At 34.9% G+C, this 26,012-nt stretch overlaps 1 protein-coding gene across 7 annotated transcripts in view; it reads right to left on the bottom strand.

Annotated features, from left to right (window-relative positions):
• Positions 1 to 26,012, bottom strand: part of CASK (peripheral plasma membrane protein CASK) — a 458,844-nt gene that overhangs the window by 161,700 nt on the left and 271,132 nt on the right. For all 7 annotated transcript variants that reach the window (XM_081756876.1, XM_081756875.1, XM_081756878.1 and 4 more), the window contains exon 3: positions 11,095 to 11,259. In XM_081756876.1, the coding sequence (XP_081613002.1) occupies positions 11,095 to 11,259 (165 nt within the window). The remainder of the gene's footprint in view (positions 1 to 11,094; positions 11,260 to 26,012) is intronic.

The following is a 26,012-nucleotide window of genomic DNA, read 5'->3' on the forward strand; positions in this document are numbered from 1 at the left end:
AATATACTTTTTCAGTTATATGTTTGCTGTACGTTAAGTCCAAAAACTACAGGATTTATACGTGCAATCTACGTTTTTACGTACGCCACGTATGTTTTTTTTTTTTGTCAGTGTAGATATGTATTAAGATCTAAACATTCTTTTGAGAGTTATATGAAATAGCAGAGGGCACAAAAACCGGTTTTTCGGTTTTTAGAAAAAAAAGAAGGTTTCTTAAAAATCGATTCGCTTTTCTATCAGAAAAGTTTCGGTGAAAACCAAACCGGTTTTGGAGAAAAACAAAATATCAGTTTAAAATAAAACGGTTTTGCCTGTCCCGAAGATCAAATCGAACTTCTTAAGCTTCAATTTTGTTGACAAAAGTAGAGAAACTAGGGTTGCCACATTCGTTGGAGAAAAAAAAATTACATTTTGGGGGAAGAAAAAAGAATATATATATATATATATGATATTCAGAATTCATATAGGCCTATAACGAACACACGGGTCACATAGTAAAGTAGAATAATTCTAATAGAAAACATGGGGACTTTCAGTTAAAAGAATTGCAATACATAAAAGAAAAAAGTATATTTCAATGGTTTCGTTGATGTTGGGTGTGGTATATAAACACATAGTGAATTGTTCTGTTAAGGATGGGTGTGGTATATAAGTGCAGTGAATTATTCCATTCAGAATTGACGTGGTTTATAAACACAAAATCAATTGTTCCGTTAGGAATGGGTGCGGCATATAAACACAGTTATTCCGTTAAGAATGTGTGGTATATAAACACTGAATCAATTTTTCCGTTAAGGATAAGTCTGCCGTCCTAAGCGAAAGATCTTAACTCCTCATTTTTCGAAAATCGAGATATTGGTATGGGAATGTTCGTAGTACAATTCTGCATCTATCTAAAGTGAAATTGACGTGGTTTGACCAATAGGTAGGGGGTAATGACGTCGTAAGTGTTTACCTTATGTTCAAAACTAACTGAAAGTAAGCAAAAAGATCTCAAGTGGCAATTCATAAGCAAAAATATTTAACTGTATTACCACACAAATTTTAAATCTTGAAAATATATTTCAGAAAGTTTTACTGAAATACAACAAATTTGAACGTACAGCCTAAGCCAAAACGCGTTATTTTCTCCAAAGTATGTGAAATGGAGATAAGGCCTTTTCGTTTAGCAGGGCAGAAGTGCGGTATATAAACACAGTCAATTGTTCTGTTAACCATGGGTGTGGTATATAAACATATTTAATTATTCCTTTGAGGATGAGTGCTGTATATAAATACAGTTAATTATTTTAAAAATATGTGTGGTATATAAACAGTCATTATTCCGTTAAGCATGGGCGTGGTATATAAGCACCGAGTCAATTGTTCCTTTAAGGATAGGCGTGGTATATAAACATAAAACTAGGCGTATGTGGTTTATGAGCTTTTGAGTTAATTTTGTTTAATAAGTCATTCTATGTATTGCAATATAATAAAAATTCAGTTAGGAAATTATTTATTTTGACAGACAGACCATTAAAATTGTTGTCTTTAAAGGGTTAGGCCTAATTAATTGCAGACCCCTTATTTGAATTCTACTTTTTGATTTGAATTTCTTTGATAAATCATTAAATCCACTTTTATAAAGATCAGCTCTCTAGACAAGCCAATTTTAGATGAAAATTTTTAGTAGTAACCTTAAAATGGTTTCACTGTATTAAGCTTGTGCCTTCATCTTTGCCAAACGAGAATTCTCTTACTTAAAGACATATGTTGCAGTTCTTATGATAAATGATAAAATTTCGAAACGTTAATGTTGTGCCTCAATTTCCAAGGTAGTAACAGAATTCAACGAAAGACATTCCCAGAATTGCCAACCTCAGAGAACAAAATTATCGATTTTCGTCTTTAAAATTATCGCATATTACAAAATAAATAAATAAATAAATAAATAAATATATAAATAAATCATATACTTGTTAAGCACATAATAATTGTAGAAATACGTGTAATGCAGTACTATTAATAATAGCGATAACATATATTAAACTTATTTAGTAATCCTTAGTTTCGAAATCCAATCCACTGTAAACACTATTTTTTAAATCTTTTTTGACACTACTCTAAGCAATAATATTTCCAACCCTTCTTAAACGTAATTGAATTTAAAAAAAAAGGATGCAGGGTTGCCACTTGCCAATTCTCACATTTTTATTGATTTATTTAAGAGGGAATGATTATCAAAAAACTTAGTGTATGTCTTTTATAATTATTTAATGCACATCTACAATTTATTTGCAAATTCAAAAACTGCAAAATAGCGTAGGGTCTAAAATTATGGTATATTCACCTATTATCTCAAGGGTATTATCGTATCTAACAATAAGGCCTAAATTATCGTAAATTGCGATAAATTAACGTGTGGTTGGCAAGCCTGGACGTTCCGCACTTAATTTCTTTTATTGTTTGAAATTAGAAGAGAAAAGGAAACAAAGAAGAAGAAAAAATAACGAAATTGAGGAAACCGGAGAAAATTTCTTGCGTGATCACGAAAGCAACAATTGACTTGTTTATAGGTTGGAGAGATGGTAGATACGCTTGTTGTTTCGCGGTCAGGTAGCTAGCTCCGTTTGGTTCCCGCTGGGAACACATCGCTTCTTAACCGACAGCTTGCCTCGTTACTGTCTCGGAGAATTCAACTCTTACCATATCACTGAACTGTGGGACGTGAGCCAATTTTTAGAGAATGAACTAGAAATGGAATAAAGTGAAAACACACAAAGAAGGCAAAAATAAATAAATAAATACAGAAGAGGAAACAAATGGAAACGAAAATGGAAATGTATGCACTGACAAGAGATTAGCCTTCAGATAGATAAAACTGGTCTGTTTTCATTGAAAAGACTCAATGTAATTCTTAGTTAAAGAAACTGTATTCAAACCATGGGCGTAGACACAGAGTGTGCCAGGTATACCTCTATACATCTTAAAAGAAATAAAATTGTTTATTTTTTTTCTTCAGTTGTAATCTTTATATAAAAATGAAAATGACGCTGTTTGTGACTTAATAACTCTTGAACCGACCAATCCCGATCAAAGTTTCAACATAGATGAGGTTTCGGGCCTAGAATGATTTTTATAATTTCATTTTGATGGTACAACGTAGGGGAAAGGGAGGGATATATATCAAACGTAATAACTCTAGCTACGAGACTGATCTCGGTCAAATTTGCCACATAGATGCGGTTCAGGCCTGTTCAGGTATTAGTTTTTATCATTTCACTTTGACGGTGCATCTTTTCAAATTTAAGATAAGACAAGAAACGTCTTTTCAAATCTGAGATAAGGCAAGTAACGTATTTCTAAATTTGAACATTATAATCTTATAAGGCCTACTAGCGAAATACTAATAACATCACAATCTTATAAGGCCTACTAGCGAAATACTAATAACATCAGTCTTATAAGGCCCAGTAGCATAATCCTAATAATATTAGAAACTAATAAGGTCCACTAGCGTGTTCTATAATAATAACATTACAACGTTATAAGGTTTACTAGCGTGATACTAATAACGTTACAATCTTATAAGGTCCACCAGCGTGATACTAATAACATTACAATCTTAGAAGCCCTAGCATGATGCTAATAACATTACAATCTTATAAGTGCCACTAGCCTGATCCTAATAACACTACAATCTTATAAGCCCTAGCATGATGCTAATAACATTACAATCTTATAAGTGCCACTAGCCTGATCCTAATAACATTACAATCTTATAAGCCCTAGCATGATGCTAATAACATTACAATCTTATAAGTGCCACTAGGCTGATCCTAATAACATTACAATCTTATAAGTGCCACTAGCCTGATCCTAATAACATTACAATCTTATAAGTGCCACTAGGCTGATCCTAATAACATTACAATCTTATAAGCCCTAGCATGATGCTAATAACATTACAATCTTATAAGTGCCACTAGGCTGATCCTAATAACATTACAATCTTATAAGCCCTAGCATGATGCTAATAATATTACAATCTTAGAAGTGCCACTAGGCTGATCCTAATAACATTACAATCTTATAAGCCCTAGCATGATCCTAATAACATTACAATCTTAGAAGTGCTACTAGCCTGATCCTAATAACATTACAATCTTATAAGCCCTAGCATGATGCTAATAACATTACAATATTATAAGACTCACTAGCGTGATCCTAATAACATTACAATCTTAGAAGCCCTAGCATGATCCTAATAACATTACAATCTTATAAGTGCCACTAGCATGATCCTAATAACATTACAATCTTATAAGGTTTACTAATATGATCAGATAACATTACAGTCTTATAAGGCCCACTACCGTAATTGTAATAAAGCAATCAAAACATCTTTTCCCTTTATCTTTCCAAAATGAATTCCTCAAATTTTACGTCGCACGATTATTCCCGAAAATCAATTATATGAAAGAAATGAGAAAGAAATGTTGGAGAAAATAGCATATATTGTGCATTACAACCTTGAATCGAACCAGGATCCTCTAGTGCTAGGAGTGAGCGCTCTATCACTGAACCTCTTTTCTCCTTCTTTGCAGCTTTCAATTTTATGTACCAAAGGACGCCGTATGGACATTAACATCTGAATAAAATTACAGTAGCTATACGATTATATAAACAAAGGAATTCCAGAAATAATGATAGTACCACAGTAAAATGGGGAAATATAATACATCATACAGAAACACACAATATAATTCGAAACAGAAATAAAATTTTAAAAAGATGCGAAGAAAAACATAAAACATACATAATTACGAGCACACATACACTCAAAAAAAATAAGAAAAAAGACACAAACCGTACTTCCTATGAATAACTCTATCACAAAAAGCAAACAGAAAAGAAATTAATAGGAAATGGAAATGAGATAATGGATAACATTGTGTTTACAGAATAAAAGAACACAAACAAGTATCCATCAAAGTTTTAACAGCCTTTGGGTTATTGGAGAAAATTGAATATCTGCATAAATATAATTTGCTAACAAAAAATAATCTCTAAACAAAATATACATGTTTGTTGCTATTGATAATAGTATATTGATACATATAAAAGTAGTAGAAATATTAGTTCTTGGTACAAGAGTTGAGTTGTTTTTGAGTTTAGCTCCCTTTCAGCAGCGAGGCTATATGAGACGTACATCTACTAATTAACGTAGAATCTAAACCACAAAAGCTTCAGCTGGTAATCGAACCCGGGTGTCCTATGCCGAAGACGCGTACGCTAACCGCTTCGCAACGAAGGAGCTTGTTGTTCGTACAAGAAAAATAAGATTTAACGTGTGTAAAACCAAAAATAAATAAATAAATAAATAAATAAATAAATAAATAAAATAAAATAAATAAATAAATAAAATAAAATAAGACTGAAGAAATTGCTTCTTTCTCCTCTTTAGAACTAGAACTTTCAGAGATGCTGAAACATAATGTTCGGTTTAATTTAGTTAACCCTACATTGCATTCATTAACATACTTAAGAGAAAAAATCAAAAGGTGGCTCAAAATATCTATATTTACGTTCTAAAATAATTAGGATTGGAAATATTGTCCTACCTCATGTATGTTACAGAGAAGAGGGTTGTGACTTTCAGGTAACATCATGCAATAATAGTAACTACGTAATTAACTATTTAAAAAAAAGACGTGATTTCTTCTCTTATTAGTTTAATGTAATTAGGTAAATATAAATCTATGTATATCAAATGACAGTTTATCTTCTTCAAATTTATAGAAATTAACCAAGGTCAACTACACATGTCTTCCAATGGTAAACACAGCTTACGCGCTAGGAAGAACAACACTTCATATTCCATCAACGCAGTGGTAGTTGACATCTAGTAACGGAAAATGTAATCTCAAAAGTTACCTTAGAGTAACAACATGCAATAATGACAATATTTGATTTATACCGGGAAATTAGAAACAAAAATACATTTTGTTACCTGCAAGTAACAATATGCAATGTAGGGTTAATAGCTTATACACCGAATGCTATATTTAATATTTTGGCGAAAGAACTTTCTTCATACATTTTTAATATTGTAGAAATTGCTCCGCTTTCCTTGTTTAGAATATTTTATTTATTTATTTATTTATATATACTCAACACAACAGATAGATGCCCAATTAGATGATTATTATTGAAAAAAAAATTGCAATACATTTTTACAACACTTTATTTTTAGCATTTTACAAGACATTATATATATAAATTAACTAACTCTATGGCCTATGGAACCCGGAGTTCCAATGCCGCGTTCACAAAAGCTCTCCACGACTTCTATCCTTAGCTAACTGCATCCAGTTTCTACTTCGTATTCCATATCTGCGAGATCCATATATATATATATATATATTTTTTTTTTGGACAAAATTTGTTATAGACAGAACATTTTCTACAGATTGGTGATTTCAGCCTTTATGTTAGCCCTAGCCTTTTTGCAACACAAGAGACATGTATTATTGGTTCTACTTCTAACTGAAAGAACATGGAAGTATAACGAAAATATAAAATTTGAACAATCGAATTTATTTTCAACTATTATTTTAAAGGATAAATTCCAGTTACTTTGTATACCAAAAACCTAAGAAATTTTGATTGAACTATTTTAATTTGTGGCAATAATTTTGTTGCGAGAGGTTCCAAATTACATCATATTCCAACTTGAAGTGTACATATGAATAATACATTTTCAACACTATTGTAATATTGATGAAGTCCTTACCACCTCTAGTTACGAATCCCAATAATTTAAAAACATCATAAGAAACATTTTCGATGTGTCTAATGAATGTTAATTTCGGGTCAAATGTAGCACCTAGATCTTTAACTGTATTAGATCTGGTTATGGAAGTATTACTAAACTTATAGTCGTATTTAAGGATATTTTTGTTTCTGCTGAACGATAATGCGTTATATTTGTTTAAGTTTACTCCAAGTTTATTGACTGAACACCAGTTTGCAATACTATCTAAGTCGTGTTATAAATCAAGACAATCTTGAAGAGAGTTTATCTTGGCGTATATTTTGAGATCATCAGCGAACAATAATTTTTTTACTGTTGAGTATATGGTCTGGAAGATCGTTGATAAATAATGGCAATAGTAAAGGGTCTAGGTTGGAGCTGTGTGGAACTCCTGATAACGTAAAATACTTGTCTGTTTTTAAATTCAATGTGCTTACGCTTACTTAGATAGTATAATGAAAAGAATTTGGTGAATGCTGAAGAAAAATGATAATGATTTAGTTTGTTTAACAGTATTTATGATTTACTCTGTCAAAGGCCTTCTCAAAGTCAATATATATTATGTCAACTTGACATCCTTCATCTAACGAGTTAGCTATAAAGTCGGTGACCATTGAATATATTAATTGCTGTTGATTTACGAGTAACAAAGCCATGATGACAGGTTGAAATTGCTGTCTGAACATGATCAATAATTCGTTTATACAATATCTTGTCGTCAAATACTTTTGCAAAAGTTCACTAAATCGAGAGGAAAAACTGAAACACGGATCCCTTTAATTTTAATTAAGACTTTATACACTAAGTTTCATCTCACTAAGGCTTTACGGGATATTTTACTTTTTCAAAAAATAAAAAAGTTCTTGTCCCTCTCCCTCAGAACACGTATTCAAAAGTCCTTTCTTATCCTTTGTTTTCTTGATAATAGGAGTTAAATCGAAAGTTGATTTTCTATTTGAAATAGCAAGGTCTTAGCGTTGGTGAGTGAGTCACTTGAAGCATATTCACTAGTTACATACAACTAGCTGAAATGGCATTGGTGAGTGAGTCACTTTTAGTATTTGACTAGTTACATGCAACCAGCTGAAATGTCTGTTCTTCGTACGGAGAAAATAACTTTATTAGAAAGTTTGAATCCCCTTCCCCGTAGAATACGAATTTCAATGAATGTGTAATGATTAAAATCCGTAATATAATTTATTTTGAAATACATTTTTGAACCCCCTAAATACTTAGGACACGCCTTTTAATCAAAGTGATACAAGAATCCAGCGTGGACAAAGTACTACTATATTCTAAAATTTCATTTCAAACTGGTCAGCAATTTTCTCGTGATGCTATCACAAACAATAGATAACGTTAACTTTCGACATCTTGTTTTTTACTTTTTCTTACTCTCTATGCCGAAGAGAGACTGAACTGGACTTAAATGGCATCGGAGAAGTCACTATTCATATCAGCAACCCTGAAAACTATATATTGGACACTAATATCGGTCATTTTCGACTATTCTTACTCATTCCTTCTCACGGAAATCCTTCTCAACCTTGATCCTGATGAAGGCTAAAATTGGGTTTAAATGCCATCAAGATTGCCACTATTCATCTCGGGGATACCGAAAACTATGGATTGACACTGTTATAGATTTTTTTAAATCATTTTTGGATGTATATAATAGGTTTTTAGTGCACATAGGAACAACAGATGGCAGGACTTCTACTAATGTAAATCAATCAGAAAAAATCATATCTGACAATTTTTTTATCGTGAAGGATTATAGGAAATGTCATATGTTGTTCGTTACTTGGTAGAAATATCAAACATACCACATAAAGCTTTGCTCATAGCAAAAAGTAACTCATACAAATAGGAAGGCGATGGTCCTAGTGCTGACAAGTTTTAGATAATATCCCCGGAATACCTGTTTTGTTCCGCATATACTTTACATCAAAAACATTTTAAGGACAATTTATATATGATCACGTCAAACTTACCATTAGAATATTTCAGGTACATAGCAAATACTTTTCGTAATATTATTATCATGCGGACATTAATATTCACAGTTGTACTGCTCGAGAAAAAAATGGATTTCAGTAGTACTTAACTGTTCATATGCAGCTCTACGCATATTCATGTTTTCCTATAAACACCAGGCATATAAGCCGAACTACGCCACATGTCACCACATTTCTGAATCTCATCAATAAATGCCACCTTGAGGTACTCGAATCTACTGTTAGTGACAATCATCCAGTGAAATTATTTATAACATTAATATAAGGATTTCTATCGGGCTCTGCCCTAACACACACAGTTTGGCTACGGCATATAATTTGAAGTACTCACCAACTACCTCTATCAAAATTGCCCAAGTATCGAAGGATTCTGAAAAATGGATATTTGGATAGGGCACATAGTTCCTAAGTGAAGTCTTGACCCGACTACGTTAGGTCTCATAGTTTTGGAGTCATGGATATTTAAAGTTCAATTTTTCATGATTTCGACAGCCTATAACTCGAAAAGGAAGCATTTGTTCACCCAGGTTGGTCTATATTTTTTTGTCTTATCTTGATGGCAGGAATCACCTCCCAAACGTTGTCGATGTTGTTTTGAAACACCCTGTATATAGCTATAGGGTGTAACAAAAAGATGCGGCAAAATTTCAGGGATGGATTTCTTATGGATAGACAAGCAAAAAAGTTCATATGACCTTATGTCGGGAAATCCACCGTTACAGAGTTACGGATATCGATACTTCTACTTATTTTGCGTAGAAATCTTATATGGAGCCCCTCTGAAAATAAATGTAATTTTCAAACTGAGACTCAAAAAAGTGGCCAACTTTGCTCTCCCCCACACAAGCAACAAGTACACATAAAAATTATTACTATATAGTGGACTACTTCATTGTTTCATATACCAATTTTTATGAGTGTACCCCCCAAGGGAGAAGGTTGAGTTGAGTTGATTTTAGTTTAGCGTCCCTTTCAGCAGCGAGGCTATATGAGACGTGGACCTACTGATTAACGTGGAATCCGAACCACATGAGCTCCCGCCGGGAATCGAAGCCCAAGGGAGAAGGAATACCATTATCAAAATACTGATGGAAGAAATGAAAAAGCACGTACTTTATCCTTTACCGTCCGCCGTGGTATCCATACCCGTATCCACGGGGGCCTAGGGCTGTAAATTTTTGCTGGCCTTTTCACGGTAGGCTTGCAAATGAACTAATATATAGTGATGAACTATATTATGGTTGGATCGGCCCCCCTAACTTCTGCCGGGCCCCCTACATTTTGGGGCTGGATACCACCCTGATAGTATCCCCCATATACACAAAATGCATATCGGCGGAAAGCTTCGTCATTCAGGAACACATTGATGTAAACATTATCTATCTAGTTTAATTACGGGCTGAGTTATTGAGGTTTAAATTGAATCACATCGATGGGCACCCAAAATATGATGATTTCACACCGTCAGGCGGCTCAATGGTCGTAACTCTGTAACGATGCATATGTACGTTTTTGCTTGTCAACCCACAAGATCTACCCTTGAAATTTTGCCGTACCTTTTTGTTGCACCCTTATATATATAAATTGGCGTTCATGGACAACAGGGTGCTACTCTTCAGGTCAAAATAAAAGCGAAAATGTTATATAATGGTAAACACTCCGGGGCCTCCTGCAGCCGCTGTGGGAAATCAAGATTTCACTATGTGGCAACGTCGTAGATTAAATTGGAGCCAATAGCATTGCTCTACAAATCCATCAACCAGTTATATCGATTGTCATACTAATAAGTGGTGCCAGTATTAACGTCTATCAATTTTAACTGCCATCTGGAAAGAATCGATGTAACCATTTAATGGTTTGATAGGTCTTCTCCATAGTTCTGTTTCTGCGACGTTGTTACATAGTGCAATTCGCGTTTTAGGACTCAAAAGATACACGATTATGTATTTTTCCACTGTATTTTTACTTATAGCGTTTATAACTAGTTACATGCTATTTTCTCTGATCTACCTATGAATTATAGGCTATTATTTAATCGTCTTCAAAAATACAGAGATTCGGTTGAACGTTCGTTTAACATCTTTCCTTGCGGTAAAATATCTTAAAATAAAATTTGGGGAATTTGATTCATTTCGTATTTAATACATTAAAAAAAGGTAAATAAACAATTCTAAAAACACATGAAAAAAAGACTGACGAGAAAGTCTTTGCATAAATTGTAAGAAAATACAGTAGAATATAAATACGAAATCAATAGGGTATGGGAAACGTTGTACTCACCAGTATCTTCTGTAAGGCATTTACTGATTGGTTGATAACAGGAACACCGTTTATTTCCCTAATTTCATCACCCACGTGAAGCGTTGCCTGTCTGTGAATCATACCACCATGCATAATTCGTGCCACTATGCATTTTCCTTCTTCGTTCATCTTCAGGGTTATTCCCTGCAAACACACACAAGATATTAAATATATACACACGTGTTTTTTTTAAACACAAGACATAAATGAAGTAAACCTTACGTCAATAAAAACTGATGCTACAAAAAAAAAAAAAAAAAAAAAAAAAAAAAAAACGAGCTCACTTTAGCTTACGAGGTGTTCAAGGATGTTATAAGATAAACGATCTGCCTATACAACAAAATCCTGACGCCATACGTCACAGTTTCGCCACCTCCTCTCTGCTCACTCCGCCCAATAAGATCGCAATGGTTTGAGACAACATTCATGGCGGAAACGAATAGCCAATCGGACAATGGCGGAAAGGAAAGTAGCCAATCAGACGTGCCGATGTTCGGTTGTTTTTCTGCTTCATTGAGTTAATAGAATGAAGATACACATGAGCAGATCCTCTATTTTGTAACATCCTTGGACATTGTATCAAAAAGATTGAGACTAGTTCTGTAACACTCCAACAGATGGCAGAAAGAATGGCAGAAAAAGAACGGTAGAAATGTATCCTCTCCCATTGATTCGTACAGTCGGTAAACCATACAGGCAGTCTTATTGTTCGAAGCAAGTTTGAAACGGCAGGTCATCCCTTTACCGATGCCTTTATAGAAGGGGCGTGGGGGTAAAAGCAATTTAGTGTTTCTGAAAATGAGTTAGAAAACGAGTTTTAATGGAGACGGTAGCTTCTTGACGTTAAGATGAGACATATAGCACACAAATGCAGGTGACTCAAAGGCCTTTCGCCATTTTTTGACCCAGTCCACCCCAGAGATGCATTTTTTAGTTCCACCCAGGGATTTCTAGTTCTTTGACTGCGAAGTCATTTTCTTTCAAAATATGTAAACAAAAGCTTTGCATTCATTTATACGACATTATTCAGAATAATTCCAAGCTGTGAATCTGGCAACGACTCCACTAGTTTAGTTAAGTTAAATATTTCGTGCATGAAGTATTGAGTTCTATTCTCGCATTTTTGCGCTCTGTGTATTTTAAGTTATGTTATCGTATCTCAACTTCGATTTTCTTTCTTTAAAAATACCTGAATTAGTAATTATGAGGGGCTAGCATAATTTGAAAGAATTTAGCATAATTTCGATCAGATTTTGGAATAATTCCGAGCTGTGAGTCTGGCAACACTGGTACCAAGAGACATCGTACTGTGTACATCAGTGCCTGTTCAGCTCGTGCTATTGTGACCACATGCGTTACCATTCTTACGATTCGAACATGAACAACAACGTTATACAAAGACCGAACGTCAAATTTTCTGTGGAACTGGGCAAATCTTCCACCGAGACGTTGCAGCAGTTTTCTCAGTGGAAGAGCCCATCAGGTAGGCAAACAGTTCAACAAAGTGATGCTCATCGTCTGTCTCGACATTCACGGCATTTAATCCGTTATCCCTAGTGGTCAGACTGCCATAGTGGATATTCAGCGAAAGTGACCACAGTTGTGACCACAGTTGTGGCCACTAGTGTCACTTGAGATCTTGTCATTGAGGGAGGGGATATTGTAGTTCAACGACATAAAAATTGACACACAATCATAGTCAACGTCTTGAGAATAAAATCAGAAAAATAAACACACTGCTGACCAAGACTGCACTTATTTAATACAAAAACACATTTACATATGACGTTTCGATCTTCTAGCCAAGATCCTTATCAGACGTACACTACCTGCACTACATGGTAGTGTACACTGCATGGTAGTATACGTCTGATGAGGATCTTGGCTAGAAGATCGAAACGTCACATGTAAATGTGTTTTTATATTAAATAAGTGCAGTCTTGTTCAGCAGTGTGTTTATTTTTCTGACATAAAAATAGAGCTTTTTTTTATTAGTATACAATTTATTAAGAAACGTGTCTTTCTCAAACTCAGGAAAGGTTAATTGTTGCTAAACTCTGATTGTGCCATGCAAAAAAAAAAAAAAAAAAAAAAAAACCTTTGTTCCCGTTCTCTCGGAAAGTAAGTTTCTCGGATCTCACTTCCGCACCATCCGTACTCTCCAGATTTGGTTTATATGAAAATGAAAACTTTTGAGTTACGTCTTACGTTTATGCCCGCCGCGCTAAAGGAGAAGGTGATGATGAGAAATGAATGAAATGAAGTAAGTAGGAGGAAACGGGAGAACCCCGAGGAAACCCACGCATACGGTGTTTGTCCACCACAAGGTTCACTTGGCGGGAGCGGGATCGAACCTGGGACTCCATGCACCAGAGGTGAACGCTCTATCACTGAGCTACCGCGACCAGTTGCAAGTATTACACAGAATACTAAGTAAGGAACAGAGTTAAATTCAAAATGTAGCCACAGTGTAATGTGAATTGTCCATGTACGAGTGCATGTTTTCAGTAAATAAACAATAGATTTGCTTGTTTAACAAAAATATGTACATAATAAGTACAGAAGAATTCACAAAGCAAAAACTTTCTTAATATGTGGAAGACGTCTGGATGTTGCATATCAACAACATACAACAGCTTCAGACCGTGTTGCTGTAGTTGTGTTGTTGATCTTGTTGGACTGGAAGACACATGACAGTAATTTCCAACGCTACCACTTGTTTCTCAGTTTTACAACTAATTCTAATTTTAATTAGTTAGTTCTAACAAGGGATGAAAAATTCATGCTGAATTAACTTTGTAGTTTTTTTTTTTTTTTTTAAAAAAAACCTCCCTCTGCTCCTTTTCTTTTGGAGCAAAGAGGGCACCTTCTTTTACGGATTAACTACGAATATGTGAAACAAAACTATTTTCAGAAGAAGTTTTGTCTTCAAGTGCATTTTGACTAGAGCAGTATAGTCTGATGTCTTAGATCAATCCAAGAAATGAAGTATAGCAGGCCCGTATCCAGGGAGTCTAGGGAGACAGGCCCCTCTAAATTTTTGCTGCCCCCCTCTAAAATTTTCACGGTAGGCTTGCAAATGAACCATAATATGTTTAACCTCCCACCAATATGCTCTTTAGGCTAAGGGAGACGGATAAATAAGGCAAGTAAATGATAACACTAGTTAACAAATTTAAACTTTTTGTTTGTTACATGAGAAAAATCACCTGATCTTGAAGGAACTTTTTGCGCTGAATTCGAATATGCACTCGGTTTCTCTCCATCACGTACAGTTTTCCCGTAACAGAGGGATTTTCGGGAAATTCCCTCAAAAATTTCCCTTTTTCAGATATTTTATTCCCCTAGCTCCTGTCCCCTTACATATAGTAACATAGAAATTATACCTAAGTATACCTTGATTTATATTTAATAAACCCTAAAAGTTTCGTAAAAATCGCTTTGTTCTTTCTAGAGAAATAAATATATTTGTATGTATACTGTGTGCACTGTTTATTGCACCTGATAGTAATGCTTTCAGATCTCCTGAGTTGGGGTAAAAACGATTTGCTTTATTACTACAAACACATACATAAAAATGAATATTTACAATAGTCAACAACACACTTGTATTGCTCTCTGTAAATTAGAAACGTGTATAAAAATAGAATGTACTTCCAACGTATATTTTTTTTTAAAACGTACAGTATATGTATATCTTAATACATATATATGGGTGATTCTGAAATTAAGGAGAATTTTGGCATTGGAAAAATCTTAAAATTAAAAATCGGAGAAATAATGTATAATTTATTTTTTACACACCTAAGGGCTAAACAAATACAATCATTACAGTGGATGAGGTCAAGAAAATATATATATTTTTTAAAAATGGTGATTTATTATTTTGACCAACACGGAGGTTACATTAATATCCACGGAGGTTACAAAACATACTCAGTGAAGATATATTTAAGTTTTATTCACTGGTAAAATGTAAGACAATGTAATATTTTGAATTGAATGCTTAATATAGATTTGTGCACACAGCTAAAATTGTATAAATATACCACATTGACTTGACACCTAGTCTTCCTTGTCCGGCGCTGCAATCGGCTGAAGGATTCCACTCTCTTTCGCTAAGGCTCTCTCACTTAGCAGCTGCTGAACCCTTATTGGCTCAACGAGTGGGTGTGTCGGGGTGTGAGCTTTAGTTCGCATTTTTGCCACGGCTCAAGACATATTGGCAGCATAATAGTAAACGTAAACCGGAATTTTCTATTTTCCAAGAAAAGCTGTTCCAATCCCGCAACAATGTCTTTAGTATCCACAGTGGCTCTATTTGCTTTTGAGGGCAACACAATTATGAGTTCTGCCTCTATTCTGTAAAAAAACTCGACTTTATTCGGAGATGTTAGTACACATTTCAAGGCCACGTAATGTCTGATGGTTTTTCTGGAGTACATAATTTCAACATAACAAAAGAGTTTGCTGTGTTAAGTTCTGTCGATATCACAAAAAAAATGGCATCGTTTTCGTTGTCACTGGCGGATTACACATCTTGATAACACAAGGTTTGTTGAGATTTATTTGGTACTGGTGCAGTAGTTAAGTAAACATACGGAACTTTTAACACGTAACTATAATGAAACTTCTGAACATCGTTAGGTTAGAGTAAGAGTACGATGATCTAAAAACAAGTTGTAGCAGTTCATAAATGCTGTTACATAAAAGAATACACTTTATGATTGAAACACACTGAGAAAAAATTATAGGTGGCGTACTTAAAAAGATAGGTTACATGCGTAATTCCTGTAGTTTTTGGACAACGTACAGCAGACGTATAACTGAAAACGCATGTTTTATAATACTTTCTGTGTAAGTGTTCCATCTATACGTACTTTCCGTATGAAACAATGTCGGCGGTCAGGATCTCATACAAATGGACGTATATAACATATAGCTGACGAAGGTAACATAAGTATATGCATGTGATATACGGAAAACTGTTAGATGTCAGACATCCTGCAACGGCATGATGTAACGTCTAAGAGCAATGCCTATGCATAATGCGGATAACGTATGCTCCGTACTGATTTCTATAGTAAGCAAGAGGATACCGTATATTTGTTACCGCTGTCCGGAGAACGTATTTTTCTCTGTACAGTAGGCACAGAGTTGTATTGTCCCTCATGAAAATGACTGTATTTAGTGTCAGGATTACATTGAAAGCAGCTTAGTCTGTGCATATTTAATACCAATGTGTTTCTTCCCCATATCACTTGACGGCACTTCCATCCCCTTTGGTAGCTATAACCAAAGGAGATTGTCCCCCCTCTTTTCAGTTATAATTCGCACACTGTCAACAGATGTAAACACGAAGCGTGAAGAACATTTTTTACCCAATAACTGGGGCAACCATAATATAACTCGTGATATCAATATATTTACGGAATAGACTACATTTTGTTGATAGTTAACATGGAACATTGAAGGATTTTACAACTGATTTCAACATATCTATTGTTTTATTCATTATAAACATAGGGAGAATTAATAGTTTACTTATAGCTACAAATGGCACTTTATTGGTTGAAGCAAAAAAAGTAAAGTTGACGGGCGGAAACCGAACCCGGCACCCTTTGCACGTGAGTCGTAGATGTTCCTCAATCTGACACGCCGTCACTTAACTTCATGCGTCGTACGATATATGCGGCGAGTCAGAAACTTCAAGATGTTTTCTCCGTTATTTTTGGCTGTTGCGCTCTCCCAGTTTGTAATATTAACACTTTAAATATGCACTAGCACTTCGCGAAAAATGACCCCGAAGCTCATTTACTAAAGTCTGCTTTCTCCTTGTTAGTTTTATTTGGTTTTGTAATTTTCTTACCACTTTTCTTTTGGCTGGTTTCTACCCGGTCAAAATTAGGCCCAACAATATCATTCCTTAAGACATTTCGATTGTTACCACCATTATCACTGTTAGGAGGAGTTGCCTCTTCCAGCATTTTATTTACTGCTTCCTTCTTTTCTTCGTTTCTTCTTTTCTTTATGCCTTCTAACTTTTTCACGTATTTTTTTTCTATGGGCTCTTTTCTCTCGTTTACTCATGTCTGCTATTTTTTAAAATCATTCCGCTTGTAGTTCTGGCTTTGTATCTATCTCTATCTTTTATTTTGAATTCTTCGTATAATACAGGATCTGCTTTTATTCTTTCTCTTCTTCGTCTTTCTGATTCTCTTTTCATTTTCCTACTTCTGATACCTTACTTGGCTTTTTCTCTCCACAATTAATGCTTTTATTTGATTCCATTGTTACTTTTTCACTACCATTCTTTTTTTCTTGGCGCCATTCTCTCTATAAAATGAAAAAGTAAATCAATAATTTTAATAATCCAGGTTTAATCAGGAACAAACCTGTTTTTATTAGGTTGGACTCTACAAAGTACACATCCTAACACCTAACTTCAAACATTTAGTGCTTTTGTTCAAATAGATAAGCAACAACAAATGGTACAGATGTTCTATTTCGAACTTTTACTCATGTATAACATTTAATTAAATTTTAACTCAATATTCATCAACCAAATTATATATTATTGAAGACAACATGTAATTTATATTATAGTAGCATGTTTAGCAAACATATGATGGAATTTTTGGAATTTTTCCTCCGGATAGCTCTAATAGGTAACATTTCAATAAGAAGCTCATAGTAACTCAAATATATAACTATTTTTTTATAATAATATCATGAAATGCTCATTATGGTAACCTCCATGGATCATGTGTAACCTCCATGCTAGATACAAAACCATGGAGGTTACTTCCATGGAGGTTACAAAAGTGCACTTCAGACAGCCTGATACTCAAAGCTAGAAGACTATATATGCAATGACTTCGTTTTTAGTAGGAAAACTGCTATTTTAACAATAATCAATTGAAAAAACATTTTCAACATTTTTAATAATAAAACTATCAAATACATGGAGGTTACAAGATCAAGGAGTACGCACCTATTTTCCACAAGATGTGAAGATTTTCACGAACACAATACTGCACACACACTTATCAACATATCACTCACAAAATGGCTGCTCTGATCTTCACTTTCAAATCTAGAGACTGGACAGTGTTGCTTCCTAGTAGAGTTTCTGGTAATTTTAAAAGTACTCCATGGAGGTTACCTCACAACCCAGGGACAATATTTTCGCATTAAATATGCCATGAAAATGACCTGAAAATTTAATTTCTTGCTAAGTAGTTTCATTATTTATGTCTTACAGTAGTAACTTACGCGGATTTTTCACGAATTTTCTAGTGGAAACATGTTTTTCTCTTCTGTTAATGTTGAAAAATGCTGATGGGGACACTCCACGGAGGTTACATTTCACATATTTTTCGCTTTTTTAAAAGCAGAAAAATAAAATAAATGTTAAAATAAACTCTGGGAACACAAAGTACTAATTATTTTTTATTTAATAATAACTTTGTTACTTTAATATTGCATATCTAGAGGCTGAAAAATCAGAGGGACCGAAAATTCCCCTTAATTTCAGAATCACCCATATATATATACAATTCTCCAAGTTTTTTCGTTTTGTTCATGAAATGGTTATCAATATTTGTTATCAAATGTAACAGAATGCAAAAGAAAGAAAGAATGGAATACAGACTCATTGTTGACAACAATGAACTAATGCAGTCTGAATTTTCCACTACGGTATCGTTTCCCCCCTCCCCCGCGCATTTCTTTCTTTCTTGTGTTCTTGACACCTGGTGAGGCAGTTTTGTACATTTTTATATTGACGTGTGGTTTAACACTACTTTACTTTCAAAGTTGTCTTTGCTGCTAAGAGTGCTTTCATGTTTGATCTTAACGGCATTATACCCAACTAAGACCAGAAGTTTAGTTTGTGATCAGTACAATGGCGTCAAGAAGACGGCGTTCGTGTGTTAACTCACCAAATAGTTTTTGTTATGTGTGTGGCCAGTTTGTAGTTAAAGGACAGTGTAGATCCATTACGCCATCGGTGAAACTAGCATATTATATATATTTCGGATGTCGTGTGGGAGATCAGGACACAACTTGGGCACCCAACATAATTTGTGCGTCGTGCTACGTCACTTTACTTGCATGGGCCAAAGGGAAACGGAGGTTCATGAAATTTGCTGTACCAATGGTGTGGAGAGAACCCACCAACCATCTGGATGATTGTTATTTTTGTCTCACAGTAGTTAAGGGACATTGTAAAAAAAAGCAAATACACAATAAGTTATCCCAACGTTAAATCTGCAATTAGACCTATTCCGCACGGGGATGAACTTCCACTTCCCGAGCCCCCTACCAACTGGGAAGAGATATGGCCAAAAGACTCTGATGATGATCATGACCTTGATGAACGATCGACATCAACATGTACATCCAAGGATCCAACGTTCATCCCTGACTGTGTTCGCGAGCCACATTTCATCCGGCAATGTGAACTTAATGACCTAGTCCGTGATTTGCACCTGACAAAACAAGAGGCGGAACTTCTGGGATCAAGGCTCCAGCAGTGGAACTTATTGGATGCAGAAACGAACATATCAGTGTACAGGAAAAGGCATGTTCAATTTTCAAGCTATTTCTCAATGCAAGATAATGTGTGCGTATGTACGGATATAAATGGGTTGATGGCGGAGCTAGGAATTCCTTACGTTCCAGAAGAATGGAGGTTATTTATCGACGCGTCAAAGGTCAGCCTTAAAGCTGTCCTTTTACATAATGGAAATAAAAAACCTTCTACACCACTTGCGTACTCAGTGAAGATTAAGGAATCCTATGACACCATGTCAACTTTGCTAAATCTTATAAATTACAAGGACCATTGTTGGCAAATATGTTGTGATCTCAAGGTAGTTGGTATTTTATTAGGACTGCAGTGCGGTTACACGAAGTACCAATGTTTTTTATGTTTATGGGATAGCCGAGCTGATGACAAACATTATGAAGTGAAGGAATGGGAACCTAGAGTGAATTACGTACCCGGAGAATGCAACGTCAAATACGCTCCTTTGGTAGATCCTAATAAGATATTACTACCGCCACTTCATATCAAGTTAGGATTTATGAAAAACTTTGTCAAAGCCATGGACACATCTGGTGAAGGTTTCAAGTATTTGCGAGATAAGTTCCCTAACCTGAGTGATGCTAAGATTTCAGCGGGAGTGTTTATTGGTCCTCAAATTAGGAAATTAATGCTTGATGATAGCTTTGACAGCAAGTTAAACAGTACTGAGCTAGCTGCCTGGACAGCATTTAAGTGTGTTGTGCGCAACTTTCTGGGCAATAACAAAGCTGAGAGTTACACAGAAATCGTACAGGACATGATACAGAAATACAAAGAGTTGGGTTGTAGGATGTCTTTAAAAATCCACTTTTTGCACTCCCACCTCAGCTTCTTTCCTGCTAACCTAGGTGCTCTCAGCGACGAACAGGGGGAAAGATTCCACCAAGATATAATGGCAATGGAGAAAAGGTACCAGGGACGATGGGATCCTTCAATGATGGGGGACTATTGTTGGGGTCTTGTTAGAGAATGCAACATTTCTTACAAAAGAAGGAAGTAGTGTACGTTTTTGTAACCCAATGGAAGTTTCATATATTGTGATAGTTTTGATTGTCTTTTCATGACCTTTTGGTACATTTGTATTATTGTTTATTGTAAATTGTCACACTTGTAAATTATATTGTATTATATTTTATATATGTGTTTGTGGTAATAAAGCAAAACGTTTTACCTCAACTTAAGAGATCTGAAAGCATTACTATAAGGTGCAATAAACAGTACACACAGTATACATACAAACATATTTATTTCTCTAGAAAGAATAAAGCGATTATTACGAAACTTGGAGGGTTTGTTAAATATGAATTAAAGTATACTTAGGTATAATTTCTATGTTAGTATATGCAAGGGGACAAGATCTTGGGGTGTAAAATAAACGAAAAGGGAAATTTTTGAGGGATTTTCCCGAAAATCCCTCTGTTACGGGAAAATCGTACGTGATGGAGAAAAACCGAGTGCATATTCGAATTCAGCGCAAAAAGTTCCTTTAAGAACAGGTATTTCCTTTTATGTAACAAAACCTTTGTTAACTAGTGTAATGGAAGAATCAATAGAATAAGTATGTGAGAGGAAACGGGAGTTCACCAAGAAAACTCGTGAACACAATGTTGTCCACTACAAACTGATCGAATCCAGGACCCTAGCAGTAGAGGTAAGCACTCTGCCATTGAGCCAAAGTGCCTCCAAGCAAGAAATAACAAGAATATACAGTGAAGCCTTGATAACTGGAAGCTGAAGGGAATAGACAAAACAGTTATCGAATACTCAAGGTTCAAGTTATCAAGATGGCCCCAACAAAAATTCGAGACACCGAGTTTCCGCTTTTACTCATTAAAAGTGACTGTATAACCTGTATAACTCGAAGTTTCATTCGTTCAACCTCAAGAACAGAGAATTGTGAAAGTTTCTTACACGAGAGGATCCCACAAGTTGTCGCTAAAATCTGATTGCCACATGGCACATCTGATAGAGCATCATGAGAAATGAACATGAGCAAAATTTAAGGTGCTATGCACCAGAAGGACAGGAGCTACGGGGATTCAAACTTTGAATATCCAAAGAATTATATAATGGAATTATGTACGTTTAAAGTAAATTTCTTCAAAAACCGTTAAAGCAATCAAAACAAAAGTTGCACAATATAATCAGAACAAAATGCCCTATCGAAACCTGTTATATTTAGTGATGATAGTGCATTTTAAATCTGTGCACACTTGTATATGATGCCATTTATAATAAAATAAAAATGTTGAGTTGGCAACACTGCTTCGCCTATGGCAACAATGTTTGTGGTTTTCGATAGGACATTTTGTTTTCATTATATTGTGCAACTTTTGTTTTGATTGCTTTAACGGTTTTCAAGAAATTTACTTTAAAAGTACATAATTCCATGATATAATTATTTGGATATTCAAATTTTGAATCCCCGTAGCTCCTATCCTTCTGGTCCATAGCACCTTACATTTTGCCCATGTTCATTTCTCATGATGCTCTATCAGATATGCCATGTGGCAATCAGATTTAAGCGACAGCTTGTGGGATCCTCCCGTGTTAGATAAAATAACAAGTAAAAATAAAATATTGTACATGTATTGTTTTGGAGGAGGGGTTTTCAAGAGGATATGGAAAAAGTTCGAGTTATCAAGGAATTCGGGTTATCCAAGTCCAACTGCATATAGGGTGTTTCAAAACAACACCGACAACGTTTGAGAGGCGGTTCCTCACACCAAGATAAGACAAAAATTATAGACCAACCTGAGTGCACAAATGGTTCCTTTCGGAGTTATAGGATACCGAAAACATGAAAAAATCAACTTTAAAGATCCATAGTTCCAAAACTATGGGACCTACCGGAGTCGGGTTAAGACTTCACGTAGGAACTAACATATGCGCTATCCAAAAATACATGTTTCACAATTCTAAGGTACTCACCCAACATTTTTTTTTTTTTAAAGAAGGAGTTTGGTTACGGGCACATAAGTTGAAGTACTCACCAATACCTCGATAGAAATTGTTGCGGAAGTACCGCAGGATTGTGAAGCTTGGATACTTGGATAGGACACATACTAGTTCCTAATTGAAGTCTTGACCCGACTACAGTATGCCCCATAGTATTGTATCATAGCTATGGACCTTTAAAGCTCATTCTTTCATTTTTTCGGCAGCCTATAACTCCAAAAGGAAGCATTTGTGCACCCAGGTTAATTTCTACTTTTTGTCTTATCTTGGTGTCAGGAATCACCTCCCAAACGTTGCCGGTGTTGTTTTGAAACACCCTGTACATGGTGTTGTATCTTCAGTCATTTAACCGTGATTACCTGTGTTAACAACCTCCAGTAACAGACAAACTACAAACTTCATAAAAGGTATGCGTTTACAGTGCTGACCGTGATCAAATTTTTACAATAACGCGACAACGAGTATTATTCCGGAAACAACAGAACGTGTGTTTGAGATTCAGGATGAAAGCAGCCACGAGAAATCAACTTAAATTTTCATTTGTCTCTTCTTCTCCCCCTCCCTCTTACCATTTAATAATCTCGCAAATAGAGTGAACTAATTTATAATTCAATGCAGTGATAAACGCGACGGAATTAGACAAAAGAGATTCCAACTCAATTTTCGCTAATTGCAATTGAATTATGAAATGTAACTAGCGTTTGCAAATGAATATAATTTTAAACTCCCATTTTCAAACGCACGGCCATTTTCTCTCCACTGAAGTGGAAAGATATGGTAATTCTCCTCTCTGGCAACAAAATTCCTTCCGGGTGATTGGCTTTTGGTCTTTAAAACCGATAAAATTTGGGAAACGAAACGAGAAAATCTAGTTACAGGTATAACAGCTGCATATTACTGGCTTTCTTTACATTCACTGTTTCATCATTATTCACATCATCGCATGGTGTAGTATTTAGCAATATTATTGCTCAACCATATTGTTATGAGCTTCAGGACCAGTATTACACTCGTAGGGATGCGCACAAAACAATACAGACTTTTTTTAATGACAAGAGAGAGAAAGAGAGAGAGCACTTCCAACAGAAACAAATGCTTTTTTTTTCGAGACAAAAAAAAAATCATCTTCACGACATATTTGCGAGACTAGACAGCCTCGAGAGCGTATCTCGTGCACAGTTACTAATATAAAGGAAGAAATGATAAATGATCGGCTAACGGCAACGGAAGAATTGATAAATGGAAGCTAATAACGGAAGAAACGATAAATGTAACGTAATGATAATGGAAGAATTGGCAAAAATGAAAGCTAACGATAACGCCAGAAACGAAATCTTTAAGTTTTACGTGCCACAATTATGCCGGCTAGGCTAAATAAGACAGTGATGATGAGAAATGAATGAAATGGCGGAATGAAGAAAGTGCGAGAAACGGAAGAACCCGAGGAAACCCTTGCACACGGTGTTTGTACACCAGAAAGTTCGCTTGGTGCGAGATGGGATCGTACCAGGGATCCCATGTACCATAAGTGAACGCTCTACCACTGAGCTCGTGACGAATGAGAGCTTTTCCAATAAAAGAATATGTTTTTTCGAGACATCATCTTTACGACACAGTTTCGAGACGAGACAGCCTCGAAAATGTGTCTCACTAATAAAGGAAGAACTGATAAATGCAAGATATTGATAATAGAAGGACTGATAAATACAAGCTAATGATAACGGAAGAATTGATAAATGTAACCTAATGATAATGGAAGAATTGATAAAGGGGCAAGCTAATGATAATGGAAGAACTGAAAATGAAAGCTAATGATAACAAAAGAATTGGTAAATGCAAGCTAATGATAATAGAACTGATAAATGGAAGCTAATGATAACGGAAGAATTGATAAATGTACGCTAATGACGATGGAAGAATTGATAAATAGAAGCTAATGATAACGGAAGAATTGATAAATAGAAGCTAATGACAATGTAAGAGTTGACAAAAATTGAAGCTGGCGATAACGAAAGAATTGGTAAATGTAAGGTAAGGAAAGTGGAAGAATTGATAAATGGAAGCTAATGATAATGGAAGAATTGACAAAAATGGAAGCTAACGATTTTAAGAAGTGATATATTCAAGGTAAGGAAAATGGGAGAATTGATAAGTGGAACTTAATGATAACGGAAGAATTAATAAATGCAAGCTAATGATAATGGAATAATTGATAACAATGGAGGCTAATGATAAAGGAAAAATTAATAAATGGAAGCTAATAATAACGGAAGAATTGATAAATGCAAGCTAATGATAATGGAAGAATTGATAAATACAAGTTAATTTGAATTGAGGCGACACGAGCCAGAACTCTTCGAACTAAAACAGATATATATTCCGACGAGATGGGCTTAACTTTTGTCCCTTGAGGATTCCTAGATATTAGAACCGTTTTGTGATAACGTACGTTCCGCCTTACGTACGTTGTCACAAACCTGTATGGTAATAAAATTTAGGTGATAAGGCAGAAGCGCAACACAGTTTTGAGTGGAGTCGTGATGGCTCAGTGGTGCTGATGTGGTGTAGTGGAGCAGTTTGCGGAACTAGTGTGACGATTGTGAGGAAAAATCCATTCAATATTTGAGTTCCTCTGTAAAAAAATGGTCAAATTTTTAACTGGCTTCAAAGTGTATATATGTACTTACGTCTCTGTCAACTCCGGGTAGTTCTGAACGGAATTACCCTGAGAAAACCCACTGACACGATGTTGTCTAGCACAAACAAAATAATAATATTGAGCAAATTATGGTTAAACGACTACAGTAGTCCATGGTATGGCAGGACAAACTAAATTAAACGAACAAAAATGATATTTTATTCATAAAACGAAAGTAGAAATGTTCTTCGTGCAAACTATAAGTATTAGTAAAGTACCAACAGTTAGAAACTACCAACACACGTTAGAAATTACCAATTAATTATTCAAGTAATGCTAGAAAGCAAAAAAAAAAAAAAAAAAAAAAAAAAACCTTTAGAATAAATAATGTAATAGAGGAAATGTTTTTACATATGTATATATACACAAAAAAATATGAAAACAATTTGATAGTTCTATTGAAGAGCGAACCGAATTAGAATACAAAGGGATGTGAGAGATAATATTTTCACTGTCAGTTTTTGTATGAATTTCTTTTAGTACCGAATTTTCAAACACATTATATTAATATTACGCATTATATATATACTGGTGCATTTATCCATTATTAAAAACATCCCTTTTTATAATAAGCTACGGTTAATATTTTGAGTTTATAGAACAGATACGAGATATTATTTGTATTGTATTGGGAAAATGTAAAGATGAAAG

This window comes from Thermobia domestica, chromosome 4 (assembly GCF_964235325.1).
Source record: "Thermobia domestica chromosome 4, izTheDome1.hap1.1, whole genome shotgun sequence".
NCBI classification, from domain to species: domain Eukaryota; kingdom Metazoa; phylum Arthropoda; class Insecta; order Zygentoma; family Lepismatidae; genus Thermobia; species Thermobia domestica.